We start from the raw sequence: 21,695 nt of genomic DNA, 5'->3' as shown, positions 1-21,695 counted from the left end.
CCATTCTGAGTCAGGGCACATATAGCTGAAAGAGAGACAAATCTTTGCTCGTATAGCAGACTTTAGAGCTTGCTTTATAATCTCTGCGCCCTTAGGACAAGGAAGTGTGATCAGAATACAAGACTTGACAGGTAAATTATTTCTCCATTTCTCCATTCTCCTTCATCTTCTGAGAGGGACAAGGACAGCCTAGGAATTGCAGGATTTGTCTGAGACATGAGACTACAGACAAGCAGATACTTTAATTTGGTTGCGTTTGAGTATAATGCTACAGTTGCCCCCACAGGCTGGGAAGTCCATTTGATCAGGCAGAAATGTTAGTTTAATCCTGCCATGACTATTGTGAGCAGTCAGTTACACAGTGGGGACTTGAGGTCTCCCCATATCTCCAGGGAACAGGGGTCACAATGGAAAATAAAAGTAGTGGTGTGAGAAACCTCTGCTCAGAATAATATCCCAGTCTCGACCCACAGCCCTAATTGAGTTCATTGTTCTTGCTGAAATCTCAACAATGTAGACGTGTAAATTACCATAAACTTCAAAGTTAAAAGCCCCACTGAGATTAATGAACGCGGCTCATATTTCTTGGTTATTTTTGTGTCTCTGCATTCTGATGCAAGCAGTGCTGCATGGTGGGGGGTACATTTATATAATGATATTTGCGAGAAGGACGGCTGGGAACTTAGGCTGTGGTTCTGCAAACTGATTCGCGTGGCTCCGCTTAATATTTTAAAAATGAAAGATCCAGTTTGAAAATCATGACGCTGCCAGAGAAATGTTGCTAAAATGTACTGCTGCGCCCCTTCCTCAGTTGGTCCCCCGTCCTGTGCACAGAGCAGTGTGTGTTATGTGTTTACTATACACCCGGCATCGTGTAAAATGCAGGCGGGGGCATGGTGTGCACGTGGCAGGAGTTTGGGTGGATGGCGTAGCCTGTAGCGAGCCCTCCGGCCGCTCCCCTGCCCATGGGGCAGGTTAATCTCCGCAGAAGCCTGGTCTGGACAAACCTCAGGTGAAAGCCCGTGTTGCCCCCGCTTCGCACTACATGCCAGGGAGTTGTGGCCCAGGGGAGCCTCCATACCTCCCCCCAACACCCCGCCCTCCGGCAGCTCCTTGGGCCCGTGGAGCTTCCACCCTTCAGGAGCTATGTCCTGTGGGGGCCTCCGTCCCTCGCCAGTAACGGTCGCCTCCCTCGACGGTTGGCCAGGGCTCCGCGGCCACGAGCTGCCAAGTGGGGACCGAGGTATTGTGGGGGGCGGATTGGAGAGGGGGTCGGGATGGAGGAGTGAGGCGAAGAGGGGCCTGTAGCGGTCAACGGTTGTGCGGGGGTAAGGGGGAGGTGTGCCGGGTGTTTGCTGGCCTGAAGCCAGGTAAGGTGAGGGAGGGAGTGCTTAGTGCGGGCCCACGGGGTGGTGGGGGTGTAGGGCGGGAGTGCGGGGTGCATGGGGTGGTGGGGGTGTAGGGCGGGAGTGCGGGGCACGCGGGGTGTGGGGGTGTAGGGCGGGGGTGCTGAATGCGGGGCACGCGAGGTAGGGGATGTAGGGCGGGAGTGAGGGGGATGTAGGGTGAGGGTGCTGAGTGCGGGGCACGCGGGGTGGTAGGGTGTAGGGCGGGGGTGCTGAGGGCGGGGTAGGGGGGTGTAGGGTGCGGGGCACGCGGGGTGGGGAAGAAGGCGGGAGTGCTGAGTGCGGGGCGCGCGCGGTGGTGGGGTGTAGGGCGGGGGTGCTGAGTGCGGGGGGGGTGTAGGGTGCGGGTCACGCGGGGTGGGGGATGAAGGCGGGAGTGCTGAGTGCGGGGCGCGCGAGGTGGTGGGGTGTAGGACGGGGGTGAAGGTAGGGCACGCGGGATGGTGGGGTGTAAGGGAGTCTGTTGCGTGCGGCCGCGGTGAGTAGGGGATAAAAGGGGGACGAAGTGCTGAATACGGGATGCACCAGGTGCAGGGAAGGTGCTGAGTGCCCTGTGATTAGAAGCGTTTGGGGGCTCTGGCTGTGAGCAGAAGGCAGCCAGTAACTGTAGCCTGTTTTACTCGCTCTGTCCTGTCCTTATCCAGAGCCCTGTGATCCTGTAGGTCTGTGCACCTCTCAGGGCTAGGATCATTCCCTTAGATGGACTCTGACCATTGCTTCAGCGGGGTCCTCTTAAATCCTGTCTCACTACCATTGTTTACCCCCGCACACAGTTCAGTCTATTTCCATTATGATGCCACGGGGTCCAATAAGCAAAGTCTCTAATGAGTACATTCGAACCTTCTGTGTAGACCATATTTTCATGTGGGTTTGTTATTATCAGATGAACTGCAGATGAGCCCATTAGAGTGAGCTTTCCGAGCTCTATCCTTCCCCCTTTCTCTATTTCGCGATGAAGAAGCAGTCGCTTAGTAGTGATTATTATAGCTATTAAGCTATTTGAATCTAAAATAAGTGGATTGTACCATTGCATTTTCTAGCTGTGACCTGGGTTCAGTATAATTTATTAATCTGTTTCTCTGAAACAGGATGGCTCATTCTGTCCCTCTCCCCATACCTTGTCCAGTCCAGCTTGGTACTATCAAAAATGATTCATTGGAAGGTCAACTGCACGAATATGTTAAACAAGGAAACTATGTTAAAGTGAAAAAAATCCTGAAAAAAGGTAAGAGCCGAATTTAGACAAGTGTTGCAAATATCATGATCTTTTGTATTTTTGACAATGGATGATGCTTTCTTTGTGTTAGGAAATTAGGATGCCATATGAAAAGCTTACTCCATTTTTGTGATTGATGTACATATTTGGCTGTATGGCACATGGCATTAGTTATTTATTGCAGCCACAAAACAGGTATGAACTGAAAAGTGATAAGTGGAATAGAAAGTTATGTAGTTGAATATAGAACCAGTTAATTAGAATGCTGAGGCTGTAATTTTGAAGAATTGTGGAAGTCACATTTTAGGAGGAAATATAGGTATATGCCTATAAATTTACAGCATATTGGTTCAAACTGAAAAGCATTTCATGTCTAGTTTATTTCTCTGTAATTTTCGGCAACCTGGTGATACCCTATATGCGAATGTAAATATTTTGCAGATGGTCTAATAATACTTGACATCTCTTTATTTTGCTATTATTAAAAAAAAAACATTGCTTCTGTATTTTCTATCCAAAATCTGACGTTCCTAATACTGGATGTTTACAGTCGTACCGTATCCAAATAGTGTACGGATATTGAAATAGAGAGATGCACAGGGGAAAAACAGGGAGTTTATTCACCCCATAACCAGTTTTAGTGGCTTCAGTGAACTTGAGAAACATAACTGTATTAATACTAAGGGGAGCGACATGTGTAGGTACGCCTCAACGGCAAAGCTAGAGAGGCTCGAAAAGCAAACAACCAAGTTGATAATATATGGTCCATTATTGCCAGTGACTTTGGAGTGCAGGGTGGTAAGCAGTTGGGCCAATGTTAAGAAAACAGTACCTAATGGGAGGAGAGACTAACAGGGATCTCTGGGGAACAGACGTCATTGCTTTAAGAGTGGATTGCTTACTACCTACATCGCTTCTGAAGCACGTCACCACTTTTGGCTCTTGCAATGCGTGCTTCTTGTGCGTAACTGTTCCAATGCGTCCTTCCTACGTAGCCAGTTCCAGTTTGTTAGTCCCGCCTCTATGAGTTCGAGCTATGGAAGAAATATCTGATTGCCTGAAGGGGCGTTCCTCTGTTAATTAGAAGAAGTGATTGGTGAAATTCGGGAAAACGTTTATTTGTAATAGAAGCTAAAGAGAGGGCATTTTAAAAAGTTTCTTCAGCTGTTAAGTGCCACAATGAGACATGCACTGAGATACACTGTTTGTCAGTCTCGCTGTCTGTGATCATAGCGAGATTTGATGTATCAAATTACACACTGTAACCACAAAAAATAGGCGTTTAAGGCTGGGTGTGTAGCCGTGGGAGGTTGCTTTTAGACTATACTATCGGGGTCATTTCTATAGTAGATAAGTGTACTTGAAAGTGATGGATGTTGCTAACCTTAAGGATGTATTAAAGTGTACTTTGTGAACCTGAATATAGCTATTCTATGAATAACATACTCTCATATCTCAATATCTGTACTATGACCTATCAGCCTTTTACCCCCAATCAGGAATATTACACATTATGTATTCCTTACACCATCTGATCCTAAAACAAACTTCACACCCCTTGTATGTTATTTCCTGATAACAAGTAACTTCTATGCTTCTACTCTGTACCATTAACTTTTTTTAAACATCTTTTTTTTTTTTAATTTGCTTTGGTATAGTTGTTCTCTATTATTGATGATCTTTCCTTCTCTCTGGGGAAGTAGGATGGATAGAACACAGACTGGTTAGTCTGTATAAACTAAATAAAAAAAAACAATTTTTGTGAAGTTGGTGTTTAGCTTTGTTTTTGATGTGTATATTTAGATAAGGGATGTAGGGATTGTAACTAATATTATTATTTCTGTAGTGGGGGAGGATGGGGGTGTTTTTCAGTGAGTTTTCTAATAGCCTGAGAGAAGAAAATGCAGTGTAAAAATACAACAGTTTTTATTTAGTAATTGCTAAGAGTTCTTGAACCTCTTATTCCACTTTTTTATGCAGTGTCCCTCTCTTTTGTCCTCCCTCCCATTCTATTTCAAAGGTGCATGGATTATATTAATTCTGCAAATTCTCTCCCCTTTCCCCTTTTTCTTCTTTTCTCCACCCTCTCCCCCTTTTCGAGTAGCCCCTATTTTCACTCCTAATGCTCTGCCAGTTGGTTGGTATGCAACTTTCTTGGAGCCCTTAGTGCAGACCCTCAGGTGGAAGTGAGGGAGGAGAAAAATGGGGCCTACAAAACCCCTGGCAGGTAAGGGGACTGGGAGAGCTTGACTTGGGAAGGAGGGAGGAATGGGGAAGAAGAGTGGAATGGGGTGCACACAGTCTCTACAGTAGTGGAGAGAATGGGGGCCCTAGAATGGAGCGAAGGGATAAGTGGAAGTACACAGAACCCGTAGTGGTATGGAGATTGGAGGAACCTGGCATGGGGGAAATGGAGGGTACACAGAGCCCCTGCCATGGGGAAGTGGGAATGGGGGTGAGAACAGAGCTCTTGGTGTGGGAGGAAATGTGGGGAACTTGGTATGGGGAGAATAAGGGTACAGAGATTCTCTCGTAAGGTATGAATTTGGGGGAATTTCAGGGAGTCCCTAAAAACAGTGGGATGGGACCGGGCACATAGGGAGCTTGTTGGAGGGAATTGAGGGGTGCTAGGAGCCCTTGGGGTGGGCAGTAAACTCGACTTGCACAAACTACAAAGTGTGTTCCCCCCACTTCTGTGAAGAATATGGACATCTGTTGACAAAGAGGCTCTGTTTGCAAAAGGTACTATTCATTTTCTTTCATGACCACTTGTTTTAAAAATATGAGTAATTAAGAGGTTAATCAGGGCAGACGGGGATTGGCAAGTAGGGAGGATGTCTTTGCAGGAGAAAGGGCCGGCGCTTAGCTAGAGATGTGCTATCGAAAGGGACTGCTAGGAGGACGACTTTTAAATTGTTTTCTTCCAAGCGCGATGTGAATAGGCGGGGTTGCTGTAATACAGCTGCTGTCTGTCGCTGATGCCCGTTGCTTGTTCCCGCTGGAGAAGCGGTAGGAAGAGAGCACAGATTGGGTGGTTTGTCTGTATTAACTGAATGAATGAAAAAGCTTTAAAATATTACTTTTAAAATTATGCTTTAGGAAGTTTATAATAGCTGGGTTTGTTTCTAAATCTATACAATACTTAGTTTTCTGTGCGTTGTTGTGAGGCGTTTGTTTACCCCCCCACACTTTTTTTTGTGGTGTGGCATTTTGAAAGCCAGTTTAGAAATTAGTGGGTATTGAGTGTCCAAATCACTTGGATGGCTTTGAAAATTCTCCCCAAAGCAGCTTTAAGTCTTTGCCTTTTTCCAGGAGAGAGACTGCAGTTAAATACCTGCGATCCCGCTACAGATTAATTCTAACACAATACTCTCCAGGGAGGCAAACGTATAAAGTACTTGACTCCGATGTCAGCTCTCTCTAGATTTGATTTAAGAACATTTGGATCGGTTTGCTAACAGTTATTTACATTTATATTGCTATGAATTATGTGTGCTGCTGTTTCAAGAGGAAAAATTGTGGCGATATACTTGCAAAACTAGAGACTTGCTGTCTTCTGGATACACCGTACACGACCTTGAGGAATTGTGCAGAGCGGAACAACTGAACCAAATCCCGCCGCTCTGTCTCCACTTTGCAGCACTTTGAGGTTGCACTAGTACGACGTAGCAGCGCCGAGTTTCTAATCTGCTGGTAGGGTGCTCCCACCCTGTCCGCCGAGGCCCCGCCCCCAATGCCCCACTCCCGGCTCTAGCCTTCCCCAGGGCGCGCTGCGCCTTGCCTTAACCCCCCGCGAGCGCCTCCTGAAGCTGATCTGGGAGGCGGAAGGCACTGATTGGCGAGGCCAGCCAGCGGGCAGGAGACGCTGGGGGGAGGGAGAGGAGTTGATGGGGGGCTGCCGGTGGGTGCTAATTAGCCACTTTTTTCCCCCCTGGATGCTCCAGCCTTGGAGCACCCTCAGAGTCGGCGCCTCCCACCGGTAACGTGAAACATAAAGTCTTTAGGGCAGACGAACTCGAGAGAAACAGCTGCAGAGCACGGTAGATAGAGCTCTGTCTGTGTCGGGCTCTGCCTGACAGACAAACGTTCACTGTAACGTCACGTGGTAGCGAAGAGCCTGTGAAAAGTATCGCAGTTTCAGGAAGTAAAAGCAAGAGGGTTTGATTGGTTGCTAGGAGCTCCACATGCTAATCAGGAGGTGTGTTTCTGTAAATAGCGACATAAAAATCTTCTAACGTTCAGCGTTCTAAAGCTGTCTGAATTGTGTTTTAATGAAACGGGCACTTGGTTTCAGAGTTTTGTCCTGTAGTTTGCTAAGGGTGAAAGTTGTTGTATGAAAATATTCACCATGGGAAGAAAGCCTGTGCTTATTACCTGGGTATGTAGCCGAGGAGTGTTTTGTTAAGACTATACTTTCAGGGATCATTTTTATAGTTTGTAACTAGAGAAGTGTAGCCGAAAGTGTCTGACCTCGCTAACCATGAGGAGGAGTTAAAGTGTTCTCTTCTGAGCGTGAAGCGAGCAAACAGTGTTGTTTTAATGCAGCTGCTGTTTGTTATTGATGACCGTTCCTTCTTTCCTTTTGGGAAGCTGGGAGGGAGAGAACACAGACTGAGTGGTTAGCTCTTATGAAACAAGTTTAAAATTAGATATTTTAGAAATTTTACGTTTTGTAATATGGCACTGTTTATGATGCTGGTTTAGGGTATTTTTAATAGTAAATCTTAAGATTTATTTTGGAAGGTTTGTGGTAGGGTTTGAAACAGAAGTAAATGGAGTGTGAGAAATAGTGTTTAAAAGATTTCTTATTCAGTAGTTACTAAAAGAATTCTAAATTTTTTTTATGCTGCTATATCTCTTTTTTGTTATAATCTATTTCAGAATTTAGGTAGGGGCCTGATTCTGCAAGTTCTCTTCCTTTTTTTCTTTTTTCTCTTCTCCCCTCTTTTTTCTGAAAGCACCTATTTTCACTTCTACTGCTCTGGCAGTTGGCTGGTGTGTGGTTTGCTCTCCATGGAGTCGGTAGAGTGTGGAATGGGGAGAAAGGAGGCTTACACAGAGTCCCTGCCATTGGGAAGAATGGAGGACCCCGCTGTGGGTGGATAGCAAGCACACAGAACCCTGGAATGGGTGGAGGAGACAATGAAGGGCATGGGGGGAAGGGATTTACATATGTCAACATCTCCCTCACCCCCTGGGTGTTTTCCTTCCTTATTTCTTCTCTTTTCTATCTGAAGTAAATGAAAAATCCACACCCCTGAGTGACGTAGCTGAGCTGACCTAAACCCTGGTGTAGACTGTGCTAGTTGGAGAAGCGGGAGGGGAGAGCACAGACGGAGTGGTTAGGCTTTGTATACTGAATAAAAGGAGGTTTTTTAGTGTTCCTGAAATCTAGTTATGGGGAAGCTTAGCTATAATAGCTTTATTTAGAAGCTTGTATAACCTTAGGTGCTGGTAGTTTGGTTTTCTTTTTGCTGAGTGGGTTTTGAGTAAATCATTAGTTTACTTGGTTTCTTTCATAATCTGAAGGGGCTTGAGGATCTAAATCCTTCTACTCCCCCTGTCCCCCATGTGAAGGGGAACAGCCTCAATCTTTTGTCTTACTCTGCTTTGTAGTAGAAAGATACTCTATTTAAATAGTCATGATCCATTTAGGTCAATCCTTATGCTGAATGGGGGGCGGGAGGGTGTATAAATCATCTGAGACTCTTGCGCCACACCCTGTGTGGCCTGTGTTTTTCTTTGTTTTAAAATGAGACTATCTAGTTTTTATGTAAATATATTTGGGTAGTTTCACTCATATTTATATTGCAGTGAATTTCATGTGCTCTTGTCTCACGGCAGACATGGGGAAAAAAACCCTGTGGCAATGGACTTTGCAAAATTATACACTAGTGGTTCTCAACTTGTGGCTCAATCAGCATACAGCTGTGGCTCATGTGGCATCCTCAGGGCCATACAGGTAGTATATATATTTTGTGGAGGTGGCTCACATAACACAGAGAAAGCTGCATATGAAGCCCATAATGGTAAATAGGGGGAGACCCAGAAGATATCTTCTTTCCAAGCGGGGATTGTGCAGGGAGGAACAACAGACTTAGTGCAGCTGTGTTGTCTCTGTCTGTTAGCATTGAAATGGTTCAGAATGCCTTGGTTCAAGTGGCACCAGTTCTAAGAGTAAGGGTGATTTAGTGCAGTTGTTCTGAACCAGGGGTATGCAATGGTCTTCCAGGGGGTATATCATCTCTTCTAGATACTTGCCTAGTTTTACAATAGGCTACATAGAAAGCATTAGTGAATTTGTAACAAATTAAAATTCATACAGTGACTTGTTTATACTGTTCTCTATGCTATACACTGAAATGTAAGTACAATATTTATATTTCAGTTGATTTATTTTTACATGGTAAAAATGAGAACGTAAACAATTTTTCAGTAATAGCGTGCTGAGTTGTGACACTTTCGTATTATGTCTGATTTTGTAAGCAAGTAGTTTTTAAGTGAGGTGAAACTTGGGGGTATGCAAAAGAAATCAGACTCCTGAAAGGGGTACAGTTGTCTGTAAAAGTTGAGAGACACTGATTTAGTGCAGTACCACCAGTAATATGGAACCCTACAAAATTTCAGTGCAGATGAATTTGAGAGCAAAGGAGAGAGCAACAGCTGCAGAATATCCTAGAAAGGGCTGACCTGTTGGCATTGTCTGTGCCTGACAAGCTGTCATGTGGTACAGAGGAGCCTGTGAGAAGTATCCCAGTTTCAGGAAGTAAAAGCAAGAGGGTTTGATTGGTTGCTAGGAGCTCCACATGCTAATCAGGAGGTGTGTTTCTGTAAATAGCGACATAAAAATCTTCTAATGTTCAGCGTTCTAAAGCTGTCTGAATTGTGCTTTAATGAAAGGGGCACTTGGTTTCAGAGTTTTGTCCTGTAGTTTGCTAAGGGTGAAAGCTGTTGTATGAAAACATTCACCATGAGAAGAAAGCTTGTGCTTATTCGCCTGGGTGTGTAGCCGAGGAGCATTTTGTTAAGACTATACTTTCAGGGATCATTTCTATAGTTTGTAACTAGAGAAGTGTAGCCGAAAGTGTCTGACCTCGCTAACCATGAGGAGGAGTTAAAGTGTTCTCTTCTGAGCGTGAAGCGAGCAAACAGTGTTGCTTTAATGCAGCTGCTGTTTGTTATTGATGACCGTTCCTTCTTTCCTTTTGGGAAGCTGGGAGGGAGAGAACACAGACTGAGTGGTTAGCTCTTATAAAGCAAGTTTAAAATTAGATCTTTAGAACTTTTAGTTTTTGTGATATAGTATTGTTTATGATACTGGCCTAGGGTATTTTTAAATCTTAATTTTATTATAGAAGGTTTTTTTATTCAGTAGTTACTGAAAGAATTCTAAAGTTCTTTTATGCTGTTCTTTTATGCTGCTATATCTCTTTTTTGCTATAATCTATTTCAGAATTTAGGTAGGGGCCTGATTCTGCAAGTTCTCTTCCTTTTTTACTTTTTTCTCTGCTCTTCTCTTCTGTCCTCCCCTCCCCCTTTTTTTTTTCTGCAAGTCTGTATTTTCATTTCTACTGCTCTGGCAGTTGGTTGGTATATCAAAAGCACTAGTGAAGTTGTAACAAATTAAATTTCATACAATGACTTGTTTATACTGAATATAAGAACAGCCATATTGGGTCATACCAAATATCCATCTAGCCCAGTATCTGGTCTTCCGACAGTGGCCAATGCCACGTGCCGCAGGGGGAATAAACAGAACAGGTAATCATCAAGTGATCCATCCACTGTCGACCATTCCCAGCTTCTGGCAAACAGAGGCTACGTACACCATCCCTGCCCACCCTGGCTAATAGCCATTGATAGACTTATCCTCCATGAATTTATCTAGTTGTTTTTTGAACCCTGGTATAGTCTTGGCCTTCACAACATCCTCTGGCAAGGAGTTCCACAGGTTGACTGTGCATTGTGTGAAAAAATACTTCCTTTTGTTTGTTTTAAACCTGCTGCCTATTAATTTCATTTGGTGACACCCTAGTTCTTGTGTTATGAGAAGGAGTAAATAACACGTATTTACTTTCTCCACAGCAGTCATGATTTTCTAGACCTCTAAAATATCCCCCCTTAGTTGTCTTTTTTCCAAGCTCAAAAGTCCCAGTTTTATTAATCTCTCCTAATATGGCAGACGCTCCATACCCCTAATATTTTTTGTTACCCTTTTCTGAACCTTTTCTAATTCCAATATATCTTTTTTGAGATGGGGCGACCACATCTGCATGCAGTATTCAAGATGTGGGCGTACCATAGATTTATATAGAGGCAATATGATATTTTCTGTCTTATCTATCCCTTTCTTAATGATTCCCAAGATTCTATTCGGTTTTTTGACTGCCACTGCACATTGAGTGGATGTTTTCAGAGAACTATCCATAATGACTCCAAGATCTCTTTCTTGAGTGGTAACAGCTAATTTAGACCCCATCATTTTATACATATAGTTGGGATTATGTTTTCCAATATGCATTACTTTGCATTTATCAACATTTAATTTCATCTGCCATTTTGTTGCCCAGTCACCCAGTTTTGAGACATCCTTTTGTAGCTCTTCAGTCTGCCTGAGACTTAACTATCTTGAGTAGTTTTGTATCATCTTCAAATTTTGCCACCTCACTGTTTACCCCTTTTTCCAGATCATCTATGAATATGTTGAATAGGACTGGACCCAGTACAGACTCCTGGGGAACACCGTTATTTACCTTTCTCCATCCTGAAAACTGACCATTTATTCCTACCCTTTGTTTCCTATCTTTTAACCAGTTACCAATCCGTGCGAGGATGTTCCCTCTTATCCCATGATTGCTTGCTTTGCTTAATAGCCTTTGGTGAGGGACCTTGTCAAAGGCTTTCTGAAAATCTAAATACACTATATTCACTGGATCCTCCTTGTCCACAGGCTTGTTGACCCCCTCAAAGAATTCTAGTAGATTGGTGAGGCATGATTTCCCTTATCAAAAACCATGTTGACTATTCTCCAACGAATTACATTCATCTATGTGTCTGACGGTTTTGTTCTTTTCAACCAGTTTGCCCGGTACTGAAGTCAGGCTTACCGGCCTGTAATTGCCAGGGTCACCTCTGGAGCCCTTTTTAAAAATTGGTGTCACCTTAGCTATCCTCCAGTCATTTGGTACAGAAGCTGATTTAAATGCTAAGTTACAGACGACAGTTAGTAGTCCTGCAATTTCACATTTGAGTTCCTTCAGAACTCTTGGGTGAATACCATCTGGTCCTGGTGACTTATTACTGTTTAGTTTATCAATTTGTTCCAAAACGTCCTCTAATGACACCTCAATCTGGGACAGTTCCTCGGATTTGTCACCTAAAAAGAATGGCTCAGGTTTGGGAATCTCCCTCACATTCTCAACTGTGAAGACCGATGCAAAGAATTCATTTAAAAAAATGTAATGTGGATAAATGTAAAGTAATGCACACTGGAAAAAATAACCTCAACTATACATACAATACGATGGGGGCTAATTTAGCTACAACTAATCAGGAGAAAGATCTTGGAGTCATTGTGGATAGTTCTCTGAAGATATCTATGCAGTCTGCAGGGGCAGTCAAAAAAGCAAACGGGATGTTAGGAATCATTTAAAAAGGGATAGAGAATAAGATGGAAAAGAATATCTTCTGCCCTTATATAAATTCATGGTATGCCCACATCTTGAATACTGCGTACAGATGTGGTCTCCTCATCTCAAAAAAGATGTACTGGCATTAGAAAAGGTTCAGAAAAGGGCAACTAAAATGATTAGGGGTTTGGAACGAGTCCCATATGAGGAGAGAGTAAAGAGGCTAGGACTTTTCAGCTTGGAAAAGAGGAGACAAAGGGGGGATAGGATAGAGGTATATAAAATCATGAGTGGTGTGGAGAAAGTGAATAAGGAAAAGTTATGTACTTGTTCCCATAATATAAGAACTAGGGGCCACCAAATGAAATTAATGGGTAGCAGGTTTAAAACAAATAAAAGGAAGTTCTTCTTCACTCCCTCCCTCTCCTCATATGAGACATGTTCCAAACCCTAATCATTTTAGTTGCCCTTTTCTGAACCTTTTCTAATGCCAGTATATGTTTTTTGAGATGAGGAGACCACTTATGTACGCAGTATTCAAGATGTGGGCATACCATGGATTTATATAAGGGCAATAAGATATTCTCCGTCTTATTCTCTATCCCTTTTTTAATGATTCCTAACATCCCGTTTGCTTTTTTGACTGCCCCTGCACACTGCGTGGATGTCTTCAGAGAACTATCCACGATGACTCCAAGATCTTTCTCCTGATTAGTTGTAGTTAAATTAGCCCCCATCATATTTTATGTATAGTTGGGGTTATTTTTTCCATTGTGCATTACTTTACATTTATCCACATTAAATTTCATTTGCCATTTTGTTGCCCAATCACTTAGTTTGGTGAGATCTTTTTGAAGTTCTTCACAGTCTGCTTTGGTCTTAACTATCTTGAGCGGTTTAGTATTGTCTGCAAACTTTGCTACCTCACTGTTTACCCCTTTCTCCAGATCATTTATGAATAACTTGAATAGGATTGGTCCTATGAGTGACCCTTGGGGAACACCACTAGTTACCCCTCTTCATTCTGAAAATTTACCATTTTTTCCTACCCTTTGTTCCCTGTCTTTTAACCAGTTCTCAATCCATGAAAGGATTTTGTGTAGTTACCCTTTCTGAAATTAAATGGTACAGTATTGGGTCGCTGTGGTGTTTTCCCCGTTACAGGGATGTTAAATTTAATTATATTATGGTCACTATTACCAAACGGTCCAGCTATATTCACCTCTTGGACCTGATCCTGTGTTCCATTTAGGATTAAATCAAGAATTGCCTCTCCCCTTGTGGGTTCCAGGACTAGCTGCTCCAAGAAGCAGTCATTTAAGGTATCAAGAAACTTTATCTTTGCATTCTGTCCTGAGGTGATTTCTATCCAGTCAATATGTGGATAGTTGAAAACCCCCATTATTATTGAGTTTTTAATTTTAGTAGCGTCTCTAATCTACCTGAGCATTTTGCAGTTATTATCACCATTCTGGTCAGTAATATATCCCTACGGCTATATTTTTATTATTTGTGCTGAGTTGTGACACTTTTGTACTATGTTTTATTTTGTAAGCAACTAGGTTTTTAAGTGAGGTGAAACTTGGGGGTATGCAAGAGAAATCAGACTCCTGAAAGGGGTACAGTTGTCTGTAAAGGTTGAGAGCCACTGATTTAGTGCAGTACTACCGGTAACGTGCAGGGGTGGATTAACTTTTTGTGGGCCCAGCGCCAAATATACTTGTGGGCTCCCATGGGGAGGGTGCAGGGGGGTGAGATAGTCAGTCTCCAGAGTGAAGGACGGGCTGGGGGCAATGATGCACAGCGTGATGGGAGCAGCCCCGCTCTGCGCAGCCCAGCAGGAGGGCACCGTTTACAAACCTGCAGCTGCCAGACACACACTGGCCTTCCCACCCCGGTGCTGCCAGCATGCCCCTTCCCTTTGAGGGCGGGCCCGCACCACACTGCCCTCCGTCCAGTACCCCACCCTTATGCCCAGCGCCCCCTCACCCAGAGACCTCCACCACAGATCTCTATGCCCAGCCGCCACTCATCCCAGAGACCTCCCCCACTGGCCTCCCACCACAACTGCACAGCACCCTGCACACCACACTGCTCACTCAGCGCCCCCCGCCCATAGACCTCGCCACTGCCCACCACCTTCCACACAGTCCCACGATCACAGCTGCACAGCACCCCATATTCCCGAGGGGATTCTGCACCAAAAAATTAAAAATTCTGTGCACAATATTTTAAAATTCTGCAAATTTTATTTATCAATAAATAAAGGTGGAGGCTCCAACATGGCAGTGGGGAGTACAGGCCACTGGTTGCATGGAGGTGGGAGATTACCCTGCAGCCTCCCACCACGCCACCCCAAGATAGGAACTCGGCAGTGAGGCTGCACCTGACCCTGCCACAGTGCAAGGGCCAGGCCTGCCACAGAAACACCCTGGGGCCCTGCTCCCCTGTGTCAGGCGCACCAGGTGTGGGTGAGCAGGCTCAGCCCAGCAGCAGGATCCAAGTGCAGAAGGACTTAGTGTGGGGGGATCCAGGTGGGGATAAGAGAGTTCTCTGTGGGGCAGTCTGGGTGCACATGGCTCAGTGGGAGATCTGGATGCACAGAAGCTCATTGGGGGGTTCCAGGTGCAGGGGCAGTGAGACTCTGCAGGGGATCCAGGTGAAGGTGTTTGGGGCTCAGCAGGGGGGTCTAGGTGCAGGGGAGGTGGGGTTCATTTGGGTGGGGGTCCAGGTGCAGGTGGTTGGGGCTCTGTGGGGAGGGTGTCTGGGGGGGCTCATCAGGGTGGTACAGATGCAGGGGGAGGTGGGGCTTGTCAGGGTGACAGTTCGATGGGCCTGCTTAACAGGGGAGCCCCCGCTTCTGCCAAGGGGATGCCGCATGCTGGGCTCCAGCTTTCCCCATCCCCTTCTCTTCCCCATCCCATGCCCCTTCCCCACCACTCCAGCTTCTCCTCATCCCACCCCCTTCCTCCCCACTGCCTCTTTCCCCCAGCCCCCGTGTCCCTCCCGGCCCCGGTTCCCGATCTCCCTTCGCTTCCCCATCCCATGCCCCTTCCACACCCCTCCATCTCCTCCCCAGGCTTCGGGGACAGGGGGGAAACTGCCCCCCCAACACGAGCCGGTGGAGTGGAGCGGGTTCAGGCCGGGTCGCTCCACTTCCTGCCGCCGGTGATTGCAGGACAAGCCCGACCCCGACGCCGCTCTCATGGGGTGGCAGGAAGTGGAGAGATCCGGCCCTAGCCCGCTCCGCTCTGCTTCCCTGGCTCCCGGACTTTGGGGGAGGGGAGAACTGCCCCCCCGCACTCACCAGCGGCGCGGCTGGGAGCCGGCGGAGCGGGTTGGGACCAAGTTGCTACATTTCCAGCTGCCTGGTGAGTGGGGGCGGGCCCAACCCCTGCTGCAGTCCTCCAGGACGCACAGCTCAGGGGAGGAGGTTTTGGGGGGAAGGGACAGCGTGGGGGCAGGGCTGGGGTGGAGCAGGGGCGGGGGCAGCTTTCCTGGCCGGCTCAGCCGGTTGGGGGATTGGGCTGGCCGGGGCCCTTCTTACTCTGGGCCCGGCGCCATGGTAAACCCGGTACTGGTAACATGGAACCATATAAAGGCTTTTAGTGCAGATGAATTTGAGAGCAAGCCAGGGAGAAACAGATGTAGAGCATGCTAGAAAGGGCGGTACTGTTCGTATTATCTGTGCCTGACAAGCTGTCATGTGGTACAGAGGAGCCTGTGAGAAGTATCCCAGTTTCAGGAAGTAAAAGCAAGAGGGTTTGATTGGTTGCTAGGAGCTCCACATGCTAATCAGGAGGTGTGTTTCTGTAAATAGCGACATAAAAATCTTCTAATGTTCAGCGTTCTAAAGCTGTCTGAATTGTGCTTTAATGAAAGGGGCACTTGGTTTCAGAGTTTTGTCCTGTAGTTTGCTAAGGGTGAAAGCTGTTGTATGAAAACATTCACCATGAGAAGAAAGCTTGTGCTTATTCGCCTGGGTGTGTAGCCGAGGAGCATTTTATTAAGACTATACTTTCAGGGATCATTTCTATAGTTTGTAACTAGAGAAGTGTAGCCGAAAGTGTCTGACCTCGCTAACCACGAGGAGGAGTTAAAGTGTTCTCTTCTGAGCGTGAAGCGAGCAAACAGTGTTGCTTTAATGCAGCTGCTGTTTGTTATTGATGACCGTTCCTTCTTTCCTTTTGGGAAGCTGGGAGGGAGAGAACACAGACTGAGTGGTTAGCTCTTTCATGTTGTTAGAAAAAAGGAAAAGGGTTTTTTTTTTTTTTTTTCAGATATGCTGTGTGTGGTAGGTAACTTATCTTGTTGGAATCTTTTTGGGCAATCTTCTGTGGTGGAGTGGCTGGTTGGCCGGAGGCCCCCCCCACCGCGTTCTTGGGCGTCTGGGAGTGGAGGCTATGGAACTTGGGGAGGAGGGCGGTTGGTTACAGAGGGGCTGCAGTGGCAGTCTGTGCTCCAGCTGCCTTTGCTGCAGCTCAACGATACACTGGAGCATACTGTTTTGGTCCTCCAGCAGCCTCAGCATTGAATCCTGCCTCCTCTCATCACGCTGCCGCCACATTTGAGCTTCAGCCCTCTCTTCAGCCCGCCACTTACTCTCTTCAGCCCGCCACCTCTCCTCCTGGTCATTTTGTGCTTTCCTGCACTCTGACATTATTTGCCTCCATGCATTCGTCTGTGCTCTCTCAGTGTGGGAGGACAGCATGAGCTCGGAGAACATTTCATCACGAGTGCGTTTTTTTTTCTTTCTAAGCTTCACTAGCCTCTGGGAAGGAGAAGATCCTGTGATCAATGAAACACATGCAGCTGGTGGAGAAAAAAACAGGGACAGCGGTATTTAAAAAGACACATTTTATAAAACAGTGGCTACACTCTTTCAGGGTAAACCTTGCTGTTAACATTACATACATAGCACATGTGCTTTCGTTACAAGGTCGCATTTTGCCTCCCCCCACCGCGTGGCTACCCCCTCAACCCTCCCACCTCCCCGTGGCTAACAGCAGGGAACATTTCTGTTTAGTCACAGGCAAACAGCCCAGCAGGAATGGGCTCCTCTGAGTGTCCCCTGAAGAAAAGCACCCTATTTCAACCAGGTGACCATGAATTATATCTCACTCTCCTGAGGATAACACATAGAGATAAAGAACGGATGTTGTTTGAATGCCAGCAAACATACACTGCAATGCTTTGTTCTACAATGATTCCCGAGTACGTGTTACTGGTCTGGAGTGGTAAAGTGTCCTACCATGAAGGATGCAATAAGGTTGCCCTCCCCAGAAACCTTTTGCAAAGGCTTTGGGAGTACATCTAGGAGAACCGCGAATGCCAGGGCAAAGTAATCCTTTCACATGCTTGCTTTTAAACCACGTATAGTATTTTAAAAGGTACACTTACCAGAGGTCCCTTCTCCGCCTGCTGGGTCCAGGAGGCAGCCTTGGGTGGGTTCGGGGGGTACTGGCTCCAGGTCCAGGGTGAGAAACAATTCCTGGCTGTCTGGAAAACCGGTTTCTCCGCTTGCTTGCTGTGAGCTGTCTACAACCTCATCATCATCATCATCTTCTTCGTCCCCAAAACCTGCTTCCGTATTGCCTCCATCTCCATTGAAGGAGTCAAACAACACGGCTGGGGTAGTGGTGGCTGAACCCCCTAAAATGGCATGCAGCTCATCATAGAAGCGGCATGTTTGGGGCTCTGACCCGGAGCGGCCGTTCGCCTCTCTGGTTTTCTGGTAGGCTTGCCTCAGCTCCTTCAGTTTCACGCGGCACTGCTTCGGGTCCCTGTTATGGCCTCTGTCCTTCATGCCCTGGGAGATTTTGACAAAGGTTTTGGCATTTTGAAAACTGGAACGGAGTTCTGATAGCACGGATTCCTCTCCCCAAACAGCGATCAGATCCCGTACCTCCCGTTCGGTCCATGCTGGAGCTCTTTTGTGATTCTGGGACTCCATCATGGTCACCTCTGCTGATGAGCTCTGCATGGTCACCTGCAGCTTGCCACGCTGGCCAAACAGGAAATGAGATTCAAAAGTTCGCGGTTCTTTTCCTGTCTACCTGGCCAGTGCATCTGAGTTGAGAGTGCTGTCCAGAGCGGTCACAATGGAGCACTCTGGGATAGCTCCCGGAGGCCAATACCGTCGAATTGTGTCCACAGTACCCCAAATTCGAGCCGGCAAGGCCGATTTAAGCGCTAATCCCCTTGTCAGGGGTGGAGTAAGGAAATCGATTTTAAGAGCCCTTTAAGTCGAAATAAAGGGCTTCATCATGTGGATGGCTGCAGGTTTACATCGATTTAATGCTGCTAAATTCAACCTGAAGTCCTAGTGTAGACCAGGGCTAAGAGACCTTTCAAGGTGAAGTGCTCAACTAACACCTCTGCAATCATAGGACAAAGGTTGGTTAGTGGGTTATAAATTGTTATTAGTGTTACTGGTGGTGTGTCAGTTTTCTTTCACCATGAGGACTGAGAGGTCAGATATCGAGTGGTCATTGTTTGCAAAGTGGTTTGCTACTGGTGGTATGGTGTTTTTGTCTTTTATAATTTTTCTGTGAGTTAATTCGAGAGCATAGTGATTGATTGTTTCATTTCACCCACATAGTTGTTACTGAGGAATTTAGTACTTTGGATGCGGTACTGGAGTGTGGGAATATGGGGGGCTCAAGGGGCATGGCCACTCCCCTGCCCCTCTTCATCCTCCCAAACCCCCCCACCCAGCCAGGCTGGCTCCTGGAGCCCAGGCAGGGAGCCCGGGCAGCTGTGGGGTGCTGTGGACCCTCCACCTGCCTGGGGTGGGGGCTCCTCAGCCCATGTCCCTGCCCTGCACCCCACCGCCCCATCCAGGGCAGGAGAGTCCACGGCTCCCCACAGCTGCCTGCGTGCCATGCACGGCTTTTACCTGGACCCGGCTCTGGCTGGGGGGCTGCAGCGCGGCTATGGTAAGAGCTGCGTGAGCAGTTGTGGGGAGTCGCGCCATGGACCCTCCACCTGCCCTGAGCGGAGTGGGGGGCTGTGGGGTGGGGACATGGGGCGGGGTTTGCTTTCAACCCCCTCACCCACTGACTCCCAGCAGGTGGAGGGTCCTCAGGCAGCTCCCGGCCCCCTCCACCTTAGCTGGGAGCAGGGCCTCGGGCGGAAGAGGAGGGGTGACCCACATTTGGGCAGGCTCTGCCAGGCACCCTTAACGAGGTACGCCACATGTTGTGATAGGCATGTGTAGGACCCATGGATCTTGAAAGGTGTGTTGTGAGAGGTATCTATTGATCATTTTAACAGTGAGATATGTCTGCATGTTATGGCATGGTCTGGTGCCACTTTGAATGGATGGGTCCTGGCCTGTGGGGAGTTTACTTCTGATTATGAATTTGGCAAAGTTGGGGGGTTTGAAGGCAAGAAGAGGGAGTTCAGGAAAGATTTAAACATATCTTTACCCAGTAAAGATATTACCTAACCCACCTTGTCTCTCTAAAATAATACATTTGAAACTGAAAGTACTGACATGTCCAGAGTGTGACTATCAGAAGTTTAAATTCAACAAGTAGGCTAAAATAGCTTACCATTTGTATCAAATGCTCCTTTTTCATAGACAGTAGCTTATTTATTCTTTTAAATTAGGAAAAAGCTTTTTGTTTTGTTGTGTTGTGTTCATATTAGACAGATCTAGGTTAACTATTTCTGTATTAGTTACACTTATATATAGGGCTCTACCAAATTCACAGCCATGAAAGACTCGTCACCAACCATGGAATCTGGTCTTCCCCTGTGAAATCTGGTCTTTTTTGTGCTTTTACCCCATACTATACAGATTTCACAGGGGAGACCAGTGTTTCTCAAACTGGGGGCCCTGACCCAAAAGAGAGTTGCAGGGGGGTCGCAAGGTTATTTTAGGGGGGTCACCGTATTGCCACCCTTACTTCTGTGCTGCCTTCAGAGCTGGGCGGCTGGAGAACGCTGGCTGTTGGCCAGGTGCCCAGCTCTGAAGGCAGCATCCCACCAGCAGCAGTGCAGAAATAAGGGTGGCAATATCATACCAGGCCACCCTTGCTTCTGTGCTGCTGCCTTCAGAGCTGGGTGGCCAGAAAGTGGTGGCTGTGGACTGAGGGTCCAGCTCTGCAGGCAGCAGCACAGAAGTAAGGGAGGTGGTAGCATACCATGCCGTCCTTACTTCTGCGCTGCTGCTGGTGGTGGCGGCTCTGCCTTCAGAGTGGAGCTCCCGGCCAGCAGCCGCCACTCTCCAGCTGCCCAGTTCTGAAGGCAGCACCACTGCCAGCAGCAGGGCACAAGTAAGGGTAGCAGTACCGCAACTCCCCCTACAATCGCCTTGCGACCTGCCCCCGACAGTTCTTTTTTGGGTCAGGATCCCTACAATTACAACATCATGAAATTTCAGATTTAAATAGCTGAAATAATAAAATTTACAATTTTTAAAATCCTATGACCGTGAAATTGACCAAAATGGACCCTGAATTTGGTAGGGCCCTATTTATATAACATTTAATTGAAAAAGTTAAAGTTGATAATGGGGGGGATGTTTGAAATTTTATAGTCATAAGAGGCATGACTACTTATTTATTTATACTTTTCAGGTATTTGTGTTGACACAATTAACTCCTTGGGCCAGACCGCTCTGTTTACTGCTGCATTGCTAGGTCTTGGTAAACTAGTAGGTGTGCTCTTGGATTATGGATCAGACCCAAATCAGTTAAGTATAAGAGTCAGAATTACATCCTTAATAAATTGAAACAAACTTAAATTTGTTATAGCATCAACTTTATTGTAATGCACAAGTAATAATTGTCAATGTGTAGATAAAAGAGAGACATAGCCTTCATCCAAACTGTAATTGTTACAGAGCTGATAGTTGGGGAAAGAAAAAGCCCAGGGCCCTGACTTTTAAAAAGTATTTAGGCTTTGCTCTACTCAGTGGTGCATGGCCTTAAGCCTGTTCTATACTTAAAAGTTAGGTCAACATAGATATGATGCTCAGAGATGTGAAAAATAGTGCCATAACTATACTGACCTAACATGAGGTGTAGATGTGGCCTGGTTGACAGAAGAATTCTTCTGTCAACCAAGCTACTGTCTGTCAGAGAGGTGGATTAAATACAGCAACAGAAAAACACCTTCCATCCTTGTAGGAAGCATCTACACTATGGCACTACAGCAGTGCAGACATGGTCAAAGTGATTTAGATCTTGCAATGCTGAGCAGAGCAAAGCCTAGATACATATACAAATTTGGGCCTTGGTGCCTTCCAGCCTAGGCAAATAAAGTGTTTTTGAAAACAGGCAAAGAGCCCCACCTACGAAACTCTTTGGGGAAGGTTGTGAATTCTGAGCTTGAATATGTTAACATTTAAGGGCATGTCTACACTACAGATGCTGCAGTGGCACAGCTGCAGGTATGCCACTATAGTCCCATACTGCAGGTGCTTCTCAGATGCAG

The 21,695-nt window shown here is 46.3% G+C and overlaps 1 protein-coding gene and 3 non-coding genes across 4 annotated transcripts in view; all 4 read left to right on the top strand.

Annotated features, from left to right (window-relative positions):
* Positions 1–2,495: 2,495 nt before the first annotated feature.
* TEX14 (testis expressed 14, intercellular bridge forming factor) overlaps positions 2,496–21,695 on the top strand; it is a 72,320-nt gene continuing 53,120 nt past the window's right edge. Inside the window, exons 1-2 of the mRNA XM_077836845.1 lie at positions 2,496–2,631; positions 20,837–20,951. Of these exons, the coding sequence (XP_077692971.1) occupies positions 2,496–2,631; positions 20,837–20,951 (251 nt within the window). The remainder of the gene's footprint in view (positions 2,632–20,836; positions 20,952–21,695) is intronic.
* Positions 7,026–7,242, top strand: LOC144276746 (small nucleolar RNA U3). Its single transcript, XR_013348324.1, has one exon. It is a non-coding gene; the product is annotated as a small nucleolar RNA U3 (small nucleolar RNA).
* On the top strand, positions 9,649–9,865 carry LOC144276745 (small nucleolar RNA U3). Its single transcript, XR_013348323.1, has one exon. It is a non-coding gene; the product is annotated as a small nucleolar RNA U3 (small nucleolar RNA).
* Positions 16,260–16,476, top strand: LOC144276741 (small nucleolar RNA U3). Its single transcript, XR_013348319.1, has one exon. It is a non-coding gene; the product is annotated as a small nucleolar RNA U3 (small nucleolar RNA).

The sequence above is a fragment of the Eretmochelys imbricata genome, chromosome 17, assembly GCF_965152235.1.
Source record: "Eretmochelys imbricata isolate rEreImb1 chromosome 17, rEreImb1.hap1, whole genome shotgun sequence".
In the NCBI taxonomy this organism is placed as follows: Eukaryota; Metazoa; Chordata; order Testudines; family Cheloniidae; genus Eretmochelys; species Eretmochelys imbricata.
This window is presented reverse-complemented; position numbering and strand designations above follow the sequence as displayed.